The sequence below is a fragment of the Somniosus microcephalus genome, chromosome 1, assembly GCF_052327205.1.
Source record: "Somniosus microcephalus isolate GS21.2 chromosome 1, FLI_Smic_1.0, whole genome shotgun sequence".
In the NCBI taxonomy this organism is placed as follows: Eukaryota; Metazoa; Chordata; class Chondrichthyes; order Squaliformes; family Somniosidae; genus Somniosus; species Somniosus microcephalus.
In genome coordinates this window covers 100055286-100069125 of record NC_140987.1, presented here as the reverse complement: position 1 = coordinate 100069125, position 13840 = coordinate 100055286, and the positions used below count along the sequence as shown (strand labels likewise).

General features: G+C 46.0%; 2 protein-coding genes across 4 annotated transcripts in view; one reads left to right on the top strand and one right to left on the bottom strand.

Annotated features, from left to right (window-relative positions):
* dock8 (dedicator of cytokinesis 8) overlaps positions 1–13840 on the top strand; it is a 430422-nt gene that overhangs the window by 276181 nt on the left and 140401 nt on the right. The gene's annotated exons all lie outside the window — the stretch shown is intronic.
* LOC147124256 (angiopoietin-related protein 3-like) overlaps positions 1–13840 on the bottom strand; it is a 45597-nt gene that overhangs the window by 27562 nt on the left and 4195 nt on the right. The window contains exons 2-3 of the mRNA XM_085984356.1: positions 3221–3331; positions 361–472 (exon numbers count right to left, since the gene is read on the bottom strand). Coding sequence (XP_085840482.1) covers positions 361–472; positions 3221–3331 — 223 coding nt within the window. The remainder of the gene's footprint in view (positions 1–360; positions 473–3220; positions 3332–13840) is intronic.

Sequence of the window (13840 nt, the reverse complement as noted above, 5' to 3'; positions counted from 1 at the left end):
CCCAACTCTATTCCTCTGACAAAACTTGTGTTTGCTCCCAGACTTCTGGCAATGCCACTCTGAGGTTGGTGTAGAGTTACATAAAAAAGGCACAGATTGACTCTTGTGCATTTTTTCAATGATGGGTCACTCCTCACCAAGCATGTTCATTCTGCAATGATATTTCTGTGGTCAGGGGTTGTTGGGGTGTATGTTGGAGCACCAATGAATTGTGCTGGCATTAAAAATGATTGTTTAAACTTTTCTTTGTCACACACAACTGAACGTCATAACCCCATTTCAACAACTATCCACAATATATTTGGGACAGCGCTTGTTTCATCAATTTCATGTCGATTAAGATTGTAAAGATGTACTCACTGTCAGATAAGGCTGCCTTTTGGATATTCCATTGATCAGTGGAGCAGTTGCTTCCCTTCATTTTCTTCTTGAAGTTGAAATGTTCTCCGAGTTCTACGCCTCTATTTGAAATCTTCATGCAGGAAAAAAAGATGTAATAGAATATATCCTTAAAAAGCATTTGGATTGGATCCTACAATGACTGCATGTCTTATCAAACAATTTACCACTTGCCTTCTTGTGAAACTTTGGTGGGGCGGGGGAAAGACTTGTTTACCACAACTGGTGTTATTAGGAAAAAGCATTTTTGGGCAAGTGTGTAAAGATTATGGGGGAGAAATTCGGTATCGCCCCATTTGGGGCGCAATTATCAGCCAGTCGCAAAGTTTAGCGCCTGGCACTAATGATCACCTCCGACTGCAAGCTTGGCTTCTATCACCCCTGGAGGTGATTGGAGTGCTAAATCAGGCACTACACACCTCTCTTAAGGCGCTAACACCGAGGAGCGAGGCGCTACCTCAGAACGCTGGTGAAACTCATGTGATGTCAGTCAGCAATGGAACATAGACACACTGGCGCGGCCAGTTCTTAAAGAGGAGGGTCGATCTTGCTTTCCATCCACACCCTGCTCATTGCAGCCTTGAATCTCAGCCTGGAGAGACCTGTACATCAAATCTGCTGGAAAGAACAATGGAGAGGCCATGGGAAAGAGCTCAGAGTGCAGCCCCCACAGTCTCTTCTAAATCGATGCAAGGAAGGTCAAATCAAAATGAACCTGCAAAGTGCTGCTCAGTACCCAAAACTCCATTACACAGCGTTGAATCTCTCCAGAAGTCTCTCTCTCTCTCAGAATGCATGGTGCAAAAATGCCGCCGACAAAAAAAGGCAGGAAGCGGTCGCCTTTAAATAGCGCTCCCCCAGTCCCTTCCCGATGCAAAACGCTCCCCTCAACCTGTCGTTGCTAGCGGCAGGGGGCGCTACCGGGGCATTGCACACTCGACTGACGTCGTGATCCACGGGCACAGGAGATCATGGCAGTAGTGTTTAGCGCCGCCACAAAATGTCTGATCAATTTCGCGAGCGGTGCAAACATCGCCGCGCCCGGGCGCTAGTTGCTTTGCGCCCCATTGGACGCTAACAGGAAGCGCAAAGCAACCAAAGTTTTCCCCCTATAGGTTTGAATTGATTACATTTAATTGATTGAAATAATCATAGCAAATGCACAGTGCATTCAAACATGAATTATGGTGGAGTGCACTTCCCCAGAGTGGCATTTTTTAAGTACAGTTGAATTTTGCATATCCATTCCGGTTATCTGCTATAAACTGGATTTGGAGACATTTCCAACACCAGAATGCACACAAAACTGAGATCAATTGTTTGAGCCAACAGCAATGGTTTAACGTGATGACGTTGTGACTTGGACATTTATACCATTCTCCACAATGGGAGGTCCTGTATGCTCAGTAATTTGACCTTGACACACATCTACCCAATGTGTTTATAAGTATGACATTTCATTGATTTGACGTGCTTCGATCAGAATTCATTGAAAAATTATTTCATCATTAACATAACTGGAAAACATGCCATGAATACTTATTTCAGGTGCCCAGTTGACATAATGCTCTCCTTCTCTCCAGTAAAAGGTAGTGAACATTTAAATGTATGCTGTCTTTTTAAGATTCTTTATTGAACAAAGTAAAAATAATAGCCAACCTCCAAACTAATGTCGTTAGGGTTGAATTTTCTTCTCAAATCTATCCTCAAGAATATTCGTGCCTGTAAAGTATTATACACGGAATGGACGTTGCTGTTCAAAAACTTAGCTCGCATTTTGTTATCACTTTAAAGGACATTGCCTCCATAAATAGGTGTTTGGTAAGCCCTTTTTTGTTTGTTTTGATCTTTGTCCACTCTATCTTCGTGATGTTCCCTAGCTGTATGTCCCAGTCCGCTCCTTTGGCTCGGTCTTACTGCTCATTCTTCAAGCCTTCCCCTCCACCTTCCAAGGCCAATCACTATGTTCCTGCTTATTGGAATCCTTCCCTCAAACCACTTCTCCCTGCTACTTCTTTGCTTTCCTTTAAAAGCCTCTCGCCAACTGTGCATTCAGTTTTCTTGCCCCACCATAACTTCTTTCCTGGTATTTTCCTACTCTATACCTTATCTACCTGTGTCCCTCTTTCATCATTGTAAAGCATTCTGGAATACTCCCTTATGTGATTGACAATAAAAATGCAAGCTCTTCGAAAATATATAGTGCAATAACATAAGTTGCATCAAAATATACCATTGTGCACTTGCCCATGAAGTTTTCAGAATCAAAATGACAAAAGGCTCTATTCCTTCCCAAGCACAAAATGGTTTACCAATTTTTTTTGTGAAGACAGTACGCTGCAAAGTAATATACCATGGTAAATAGGAGAACAGGAGACTGAGTAAAATGTTTGTGTCGTGACAAAATGATTTTTTGTGCCATGAAGTGTAACACAAATTGTTTTTGCTACAAGTTCAAATGTAACCAGATTCAGCACTTTTGTGAGCTCAAAGCACAGCAAAGTTATTGCTGAAAGCTTACACAAGTGTGAGTTATAGTCCTGAAATAATTCATAACCATGAACTGCATGACTGGAAATATGCTAATAACATAAGCTTGGAATTTATTGCTCAAATTATACTGAAAATATGTGAGCGTGCTGTAAACAGCATCTCAAGTTTCTCTCCCTTTTCCCTGCCACAAATTTTTACAATTATGATTTTATGAAATGTTCCTTCTGAGAATTATCTGTTGTACTAAGCATAGTACTCTCGGCAATTGGCCATCAAGGGCACAAGAGTGCCCTGAAACTGTAAGTCAGAGGAAGGGTGGGGCACAGACCTTGTTCACCAGCAGTTTAATCTGTTGGTTCTGCTCGTTGATCTGTTGCTGCTGGGCCTTCACCAACTCCAGAACTTCATCTACACGTTGGTTTTGAAACTCGGTTACAGACTGAAAAGAGAAATTCACTTGTTAAAGTAATTATAATGTAACCATGCCCAACATTCATTCTTCAGACTTGTTCATTCTTTGGACAGGTTGGGTGATTGGGCAAATGCAGTATAATGTGGATAAGTGCGAGATTATTCACTTTGGTGGCAAAAACAGGAAGACAGATTATTATCTGAACGGCAATAGATTGGGAAAAGGGGAAGTGCAACGAGACCTGGGTGTCCTTGTGCACCAGTCGCTGAAGGTAAGCATGCAGGTGCAGCAGGTGGTTAAGAAGGCAAATGGTATGTTGGCTTTCATAGCGAGAGGATTCGAGTACAGGAGCAAGGATGTCTTGCTGCAGTTGTACAGGGCCTTGGCGAGACCACACCTTGAGTATTGTGTGCAGTTTTGGTCGCCTTATCTGAGGAAGGATGTTCTTGCCATGGAGAGAGTGCAGCGAAGATCCACCAGACTGATACCTGGGATGGCAGGAATGAAGTATGAGGAGAGATTGGGTCGATTAGGCTTATATTCGCTAGAGTTTAGAAGAATGAGAGGGGATCTCATTGAAACTTATAAAATTCTAACAGGACTTGACAGACTAGATGCAGGAAGGATGTTCCCAATGGCGGGGGAGTCCAGAACCAGGGGTCACAGTATAAGGATAAGGGGTAAGCCATTTAGGACTGAGATGAGGAGGAATTTCTTCACCCAGAGAGTGGTGAACCTGTGGAATTCTCTGCCACACAGGGCAGTTGAGGCCAATTCATTAAATATATTCAAGAAGGAGTTGGATATATTTCTTGAGGCTAAAGGGATCAAAGGATATGGGGTTAAAGCGGGGACAGGGTACTGAATTTGGATGATCAGCCATGATCTCATTAAATGGCAGAGCGGGCTCGAGGGGCCGAATGGCCTACTCCTGCTCCTATCTCCTATGTTTCTATGTTTCACGGTACATTGCATGTTATGTTATGGGACATTGACTGTAACACACATTTTATTGAAGTAAGCAAAATACTTGGCTCTAGAGAGTTGTGTTATAATGAGAGGCTGTGTAATTCATTATGATTAAAGACTGGTGCTCAATGGGGGAAACCGTTCACTCGTAAAATAGTTGGATAATCCTGGGCAGGCTGGTAGCCCACCAGGGAAGTAAGCTGATTGGTATCCCCAACACAAGAATAAGTATATACATGCTGCTGGGAAAAAAAGTCAAACTTGCAACTTCCTTATGTTCAGTCCCATGGAATGCACATCCTGTGAAATGTGGGGACTCCAGGACGCTTCCCATGTCCTGGACAACCACTTGTGCAGGAAGTGTCGTCAGCTGGAGGAGCTCGAGCTCCGGGTTTTGGAGCTTGAGCAGCAGCTGGCGTCACTGTGGTGCATCCACGAGGCTGAGAGCTACATGTATAGCACATTTCAGGAAGTGGTCACCCCGCAGATAAAGAGTGTGCAGGCAGAAAGGGAATACGTGACCACCAGACAGAAGAGGAGGACCAGGCAGGTAGTGCAGGAGTCCCCTGAGTGCATCTCGCTCTCCAACCAATATTCGGTTCTGAGTACTGGTGAGGGAGATGGTTCCTCTGGGGGGTGCAGCCAGAGCCAAGTCTGCGGCACCACGGGTGGCTCAGCTGTACGGGGGTGGGAGGAAGAAGAGTGGGAAAGCAGTAGTGGCGGGGGATTCAATAGTTAGGGGAGCAAACTTGGTAGACAGGGCAAATATATAAGGGCAAGGCTGGATGGCATCTATTTTAATGCAAGGAGTCTTGCGAATAAGGTGGATGAACTGAAGGTGTTGATAAACACATGGGAGTATGATATTGTTGCTATCACGGAGACATGGTTGAGGGAAGGGCAAGACTGGCAGCTCAATATTCCGGGGTACAGAATCTTCAGGCGAGACAGAGGGGGAGGTATAAGAGGAGGGGGTGTCGCAATATTAATTAAGGAGTCAATTACTGCAGTAAGGAGGGATGATATATTAGCAGGGTCCTCTAATGAGGCCATATGGGTGGAGCTTAAAAACAAAAAGGGGGCAAGCACTTTGCTGGGAGTGTACTATAGGCCTCCAAACAGTCAGGGGGAGATAGAGGAACAGATATGTAGGCAAATCTCAGAGAAATGTGCAAATAATAGGGTAATAATAATGGGGGATTTCAACTTCCCCAATATTAACTGGGATAGTCAGAGTGTGAAAGGCTCAGAGGGTGTAGAATTCTTAAAGTGCATCCAGGAGAGCTTTTTGAGCCAGCATGTAGAAAGTCCTACAAGAGAGGGGGCGGTACTGGACCTAATTCTAGGGAATGCGGCCGGCCAAGTGGAAAAAGTGCTAGTAGGTGAGCACTTTGGTGATAGTGACCATAATATGGTAAGATTTAAGGTGGCCATGGAAAAGGACAGGGATGGGCCGGAAATAAAGGTTCTAAATTGGGGGAAGGCCGATTTTAATAGGATAAGGCAGGATCTGGCCAAAATGGACTGGGATCAGCTACTTGTAGGAAAATCCGCATCGGAGCAATGGGAGGCTTTCAGAAGGGAGATTGAGATCATACAATGGCAACATGTTCCCGTAAAGGTCAAGGGTGGTTCCAAAAACCACAGGGAACCTTGGATGTCAGGGGATATACGAGAATGGATTAGGAAAAAAAGGAGGGCTTTTGGTAGATACAAAAGGCTAAAGACGGAGGAAGCCCTAGAGGAGTACAAAAAGTGCAGGGGGATACTTAAAAAAGAAATTAGGAGATCAAGGAGGGGCCATGAAATAACACTGGCAAGCAAAATAAAGGAAAATCCGAAGATGTTTTATAAGTATATTAAGGGTAAGAGGATAACTAGGGAAAAAATAGGGCCCATTAGGGACAAAAGTGGCAATCTGTGTGTGGAGCCGGAAGATGTAGGAGGGGTTCTAAATGAATTTTTTGCATCTGTTTTCACTATGGAGAAGGACGATGTAGACATAGAAATAGGGCGGGGGGACTGTGATATGCTCGAACATATTAACATCGAGCGGGAGGAGGTATTGGCGGTTTTAGCTGGCCTAAAAATGGATAAATCCCCAGGCCCAGATGAAATGTATCCCAGGCTGCTGTGTGAGGCAAAGGAGGAGATTGCGGGGGCTCTAACACATATATTCAGGACCTCTCTGGCCACAGGGGATGTGCCAGAGGACTGGAGAACCGCTAATGTAGTACCATTATTCAAGAAGGGTAGTAGGGAAAAACCGGGGAACTACAGGCCAGTGAGCCTAACATCAGTGGTAGGAAAATTATTGGAAAAAATCCTGAGGGACAAAATTTGTCTCCACTTGGAGAGGCAAGGATTAATCAGGGATAGTCAACATGGCTTTGTCAAGGGAAGATCATGTCTGACTAATTTGATTGAATTTTTTGAGGGGGTGACTAGGTGTGTGGATGAGGGTAACGCAGTGGATGTGGTATACATGGATTTCAGTAAGGCCTTCGATAAAGTCCCGCACAGGAGACTGGTCAAGAAGGTAAGAGCCCATGGAATCCAGGGTGCCTTGGCACATTGGATACAAAACTGGCTTAGTGGCAGAAGGCAGAGGGTGATGGTCGAAGGTTGTTTTTGTGACTGGAAGCCTGTGGCCAGTGGGGTACCACAGGGATCGGTGCTGGGTCCCTTGCTGTTTGTGGTCTACATTAATGACTTGGATATGAATGTAAAGGGTATGATCAGTAAGTTCGCGGATGATACAAAAATTGGTAGGGTGGTAAATAGCGAGGAGGGTAGCCTCAGTCTGCAGGACGATATAGATGGGTTGGTCAGATGGGCGGAACAGTGGCAAATGGAATTTAACCCGGAAAAGTGCGAGGTGATGCACTTTGGGGGGACTAACAAGGCAAAGGAATACACAATGAATGGTAAGACCCTAGGCAAGACGGAGGGTCAGAGGGATCTGGGTGTGCAAGTACACAGATCCCTGAAGGCGGCGGAACAGGTGGATAAGGTGGTAAAAAAGGCATATGGGATACTTGCCTTCATTAGCCGAGGCATTGAATATAAGAGCAAGGAGGTTATGATGGAGCTGTATAAAACACTGGTTAGGCCACAGCTGGAATACTGTGTGCAGTTCTGGTCGCCACACTACAGGAAGGATGTGATCGCGTTAGAGAGGGTGCAGAGGAGGTTCACCAGGATGTTACCAGGGCTGGAGCGCTTCAGCTATGAAGAGAGACTGGGCAGGTTGGGTTTGTTTTCCTTGGAGCTGAGGAGGCTGAGGGGGGACATGATTGAGGTGTACAAAATTATGAGGGGCATAGATAGGATGGATGCTGAGGAGCTTTTTCCCTTAGTAGAGGGGTCAATAACTAGGGGGCATAGATTCAAGGTAAAGGGCGGGAGGTTTAGAGGGGATTTGAGAAAGAACTTTTTCACCCAGAGGGTGGTTGGAGTCTGGAACTCACTGCCTGAAAGGGTTGTGGAGGCAGAAACCCTCACAACATTTAAGAAGCATTTGGATGTGCACTTGAAATGCCATAGCATACAAGGCTACGGGCCAAATGCTGGAATATGGGATTAGATTAGACAGGGCTTGATGGCCGGCGCGGACACGATGGGCCGAAGGGCCTCTATCCGTGCTGTATTACTCTATGACTCTATGACTCTATGACAAACAGGTGTTTCTGCGGCCGCAAACGTGACTCCAGGATGGTATGTTGCCTCCCTGGTGCCCGGGTCAAGGATGTCATCGAGCGGCTGCAGAACATTCTGAGGCGGGAGGGTGAACAGCCAGAGGTCGTGGTCCATATCGGTACCAACGACATAGGTAGAAAGAGGGATGAGGTCCTGCAGGCAGATTTCAGGGAGCTAGGAAAGAGATTAAAAATCAAGACCTCAAAGGTAGTAATCTCCGTATTACGCCCGGTGCCACGCGCTAGTGAGTATAGAAATAGGAGGATAGCGCAGATGAATGCGTGGCTGGAGAGATGGTGCAGGAGGGAGGGCCTTAGATTCCTGGGGCATTGGGACCATTTCTGGGGGACCTGTACAGGCCGGATGGGTTGCACCTCAACAGGGCCATGGGTGTACTGGGCACAATTTCAAAATTTGTAGATGACACAAAACTTGGAAGTATAGTGAACAATGAGGAGGAAAGTGATAGAGCTCAGGAAGACATAGACAGGCTGGTGAAGTGGGCAGACACATGGCAGATGAAATTTAATGTGAAGTGATACATTTTGATAGAAAGAATGAGGGGAGGACAAATAAACTAAATGGTACAATCCTGAAGGGGGTGCACGAACAGAGACCCCTGGGGGTATGTGTGCACAAATCGTTGAAGGTGGCAGGGCAGGTTGAGAAAGCAGTTAAAAAAGCATATGGGATCTTGGTCTTCATAAATAGAGGTATAGAGTACAAAAGTGTGGAAATTATGATGAACTTGTATAAAACACTGGTTCGGCCCCAACTGGAGTACTGTATCCAATTCTGGGCACCACACTTTAGGAAGGATGTGAAGAACTTAAAGAGGGTGCAGAAAAGATTTACGAGAATGATTCCAGGAATGAGGGACTTCGGTTACGTTGATAGACTGGAGAAGCTGGGCTTGTTCTCCTTGGAGCAGAGAAGATTGAGAGGAGATTTGATAGAGGTGTTCAAAATCATGAGGGGTCTAGACAGAGTAGATAGAGAGAAACTGTTCCCATTGGCAGAAGGGTCGAGAACCAGAGGACACAGATTTAAAGTGATTGGCAAAAGAACCAAAGGCAATAAGAAAAAACTTTTTTACGCAGCAAGTGGTTAGGATCTGGAATGCACTGCCTGAGAGGGTGGTGGAGGCAGATTCAATCACAGCTTTCAAAAAGGAGTTGGATAAGTATCTGAAGGAAAGAAATTTGCAGGGCTATGGGGAAAGGGCAGGGAATTGGGACTAGCTGAAGTGCTCCTACAGAGAACTGGCACGGTCTCGACGGGCCGAATGGCCTCCTTCCGTGCTGTAACCGTTCTATGATTGAACCTGTCGTAAGGGATTGTGCACAGTTTTGATATATCTACATCTTACAATACCTTTGAGACCCCACATCAAGGCTTTTTCAAATTAACCAATCAAAAATTGTGTTGAGGTACATTTTTATTCCTGAATTCAAATAAAAACACTTTTGTTGTTTTGACTCTTTGCCATAAACACGTAATAAATAAAACCTCTCCAGGCAGGTTTGGCGGCCCGGTGTGCTGGGAAAGCAGGAGCACAATCAACGCAGAAGGTGCACTGAATGGGGAAAGGATGCCCTGGGGAAATCAGAAGATATCCCGAGTACCCCTGTGAATGGATCCATAGCGCTGTATTATCAACGCCCTCCCTTTTTCCAAGAGAATTCCACGCTCTTTCAGGGGATCAGTCCGCTCCTGTGCCCTGCACCAATTTAGTGAGCTGAAGTGCTTGCATTCATTTTAAAGCCTTAGGGGGAAAAATTGAGTCGCGCCCCCTTTGGGGTGTAACTTCGCCTGGGCGCTACTTTCAGCACCCCGAAAAAATTAGCGCCCCCGCGTCCAAAATTCATCGGTAGCGCCCCAAGAGGGAAGCGGGGCACTACTGGAAGTGCCCCGCCTCCCTCTTGGGGCGCTGCAAGGGAATTGCAGTATTGCAGGCCTTCCACCCCTTCTGAAAGGGGAGGGGCCTTGTGCAGCGTGACCCGGGGCCCAGCTGGGCCACTGGGATCGGAGTGCCAACAAAAGAGCCTGGCACTCAAGTGAGGTGCCGGGCTCATGGAGCACAGCCGGCACTCTGCGGGGGGGGTGGGGGGTGGCGGTGCTAAGGAGGCCAGGGACAGCAACGGAGGCAGGTGCTGGCAAGTGGCCAGCAACAAAAATGGCTGCTCGGCACATTGCCTTTAATTAGCGCTGCCCCGGCCGCATGTAGGCCCCCCTGACCCCGTCGGACATAGCGTCCGGCGGTAAGTCAGGGGGCATTACCGAAGATCGCGGCCGGGGCGCTGCGCACGGCAATGACATCATCGCCGGCGGCGCAGCGCCACGGGGCGCTAACAGTTACTGCCATCGCTAACCCTCTTAGGGCGCTAACGGGAGGCGCAAAGCAACCAAATTTCTCCCCCTTAGTCTCATTAAGGCCCTAAATTTGATACAAAAATATTTAAATGAACCTACCTAGCACGATCTTATGGTATTTGCGCTAGGTTGGATCTTTTTCGGAAAGGAGTAAGGGGAGCTCCATGGATAAAGGAGCTCTTAAATTGCCATCAAGAATTGGAGTTACTTCTGCTGATTTTGAAAGATTAAACAGGATAGGATAGGTTAAATATACAGATCTGCAGGTTGGAACACAAGAAAAGTTGACAAGCAAAAGATACTAACAGGAGAGATGAGTTGGTTGAGAGGAATACTGGGAGTATTCAGAACTCAAAGAATGATATGATAAGAACAGGGCTTGGACAAGAAACACCGGTTATGCAAAAGATCCAAGAAAGACGACTGTGATGGTTTGGGCACATTTAAAGAATGCAAACAGCTAGAATAACTTTCATGGCCCTGCACGCAGCGGTCCATGGCCAAGGAAGACCAAGGAGACGCTGGATAGACAGCATCAAGAGTGACTTGTCACAGAAAGGGATACAGATGATGAAAATGGCCAGGTTAGTTTAGAACCGACAACAATGGAGTAAATAAATTCTTCCTCATTGTTGATACTGAACTGACGGATGGGAATTTAGTAGTAACAGTAAATTGCCACAGACTTTATATGGGTTTTTGGGAATAGTTATGGTACTTTTGTAAGTACTGTGTTGTTTAGTCTGTGTCTCATTTCTGGCTAGCACATCAATATCAGTAGCTGTGCTACCCACACATTGTTCACATAGCTGACTGATCCATCACTGAACATGGCCAGCACTTTCATCTCCATTCCCACTGAACTACAGGACACAGCTGCCCAATGTCATCACACTAGTGCATTTCCCAAAGCATAGGGGCCACTGATAACTGCATGTGCCAAAACTGAAGGCCATCTTGGGTACCAACAGGCAACCATTGTGTATCAGTGCTTTGATCTTTAAAGTCCAGGTCTTGCTGCATGCGGCACTGACTGCTTTATTATCTGAGGAGTTCTGAATGGAACTGAACACTGTGCAATCATCAGCAAATATCCCCATTTCTGACCTTATGATGGAGGGAAGGTCATTGATGAAGTAGCTGAAGACGGTTGGGCCTAGAACACTGCCCTGAGGAACTCCTGCAGAGCTGAGATGATTGGCCTCCAACAGCCACAACCATCTTCCTTTGTTCTAGGTATGACTCCAGCCAGTGGAGAGTTTTCCCCCTGATTCCCATTGACTTCAATTTTACTAGGGCTCCTTGATGCCATTCTCGGTCAAATGCTGCCTTGATGTCAAGGGCAGTCACTCTCACCTCACCTCTGGAATTCAGCTTTTCTGTCCATATTTGGACCAAGGCTGTAATGAGGTCTGGAGCTGAGTGGTCCTGGCAAAACCCAGTTTGAGCATCAGTGAGCAGGATATTGGTAAGTGCCGCTTGATAGCACAGTCAACGACACCTTCCATCACTTTGTTGATGATTGAGAGTAGACGGATGGGGCGGTAATCGGCCTGATTGAATGGGCCGGAATTTGCAGTGGGTAATAACAGCGAAATAATAGCGTTTGCCGTTATCCCCCCTTTGAAACTGACCAAAACTTCAGGATGTAGCGCATGTGCATCCTAACATGGAAATCCTGAAGTTGCGGTCAGTCATTCACTGCTCCGACACTGACTGCGCTGTGCCGCACCCACCCCCCCACCCGACCCCCAATAGCTGGCAATCAATGAACTCAATGAAACTGACGAAAACGTGGGCTTTTTTGCGGTAATATCGTTGTTAAATACCCCATTAAATGTTAGGCCTTGTTGGATTAGGTGTAACTGGGATTTTAATAGCATATTGACTGCTAAACAAACATTATGACCCTAAAAAACAAATTTTAATTTTGTAGCGTGTCAAATTTCTTCTTTATGATAAAAATCACAATTTTTAAGATATGTTAAAAAAAAAGTTTCCAAAGTTTGATCATGATATTTCAGGTTCTACCTTATCTCCATGTGAGAGCGCCAATCTTTGTTTTGCTCCCTGTAACATTTTTTAAAAGTTGGGATGAAAGCAGGTTCTCCTTTCCTGCTTCCCTGTCTGTGAGAATTCTGCGACGTGATTGGCTGCTTAGACCGCTTTTTAACGTCACAGCAGAACACATTAGAGATTCCCCGCCATACTGCATTGAAATCACTTATGCGTTGAAAAAGGCAAACTTTTCACCACAGAGATCGCGAGATCACAGGGCCACTTTGTTCTGCTTTTTGTGGATACAACATAGCTGGGCAATTTTCAACTTTGCGAGGTAGATGCCAGTGTTGTAGCTGTACTGGAACAGCTTGGCTAGAGGGGCGGTTAGTTCTGGAGCACAAATCTTCAGCACTACAGCCGGGATGTTGTCGGGGCCTATAGCCTTTGCTATATCCAATGTACTCAGCCATTTCTTGATATCATGTGAAGTGAACCGAATTGGCTGAAGACTGACTTCTGTGATAGTGGGGATCTCAGGAGGAGGCCCGAGATGGATCATCATCTTGGCACTTCTGGCTGAAGATGGTTGCAAATGGTCCAGCCTTGTCTTTTGCACTCACGTGTTCGGCTCCGGATTATTTAGGACAGGGATATTCATGGAGCTTCCTCCTCCCGTTAGTTGTTTAATTGTCCACCCCCATTCACAATTGGGTGTGGCAAGACTACAGAGCTTTGATCTGATCCAAAAGCAAAATACTGTGGATACTGGAAATCTGAACTAAAAACAGAAAATGCTAGAAATACTCAACAGGTCAGGCAGCATCTGTGGAGGGAGAAACAGAGTTAACGAAAGGTCGTCAACCTGAAACGTTAACTCTGTTTCTCACTCCACAGATGCTGCCTTACCTGCTGAGTATTTCCAGCATTTTCTATTTTGATCTGATCCGTTGGTTGTGTGATCGCTTAGCTCTGCCTATAGCATGCTGCTTCCACTGTTTAGCATGCATGTAGTCCTGTGTTGTAGCTTCACCAGGATGGCACCTCATTTTTAGGTACACCTGGTGCTGCTCCTGGCATGATCTTCTACACTCCTCATTGAACCAGGGTTGGTCCCCTGGCTTGATGGTAATGGTAGAGTGAGGAATATGCCGGGCCATGAGGTTACAGATTGTGGTGGAATACAATTGTGCTGCTGCTGATGGCCCACAGCACCTCATGGATGCCCAGTTTTGAGTTGCTGGATCTGTTCTGAATCTATCCCATTTAGCATGGTGGTAGTGCCACACAGCACGATAGAGGGTGTCCTCAGTGTGAAGACTAGACTTCGTCTCCACAATGACTGTGCAGTCATCACTCCTACCAATACTATCATGGACAGATGCATCTGCAACAGGTAGATTGGTGAGGACGAGGTGAAGTAGGTTTTTCCCCTCATCTTGATTCTCTCACCACCTCTCATCACAGTTCTGATGAAAGGTCATCGAACTGAAATGT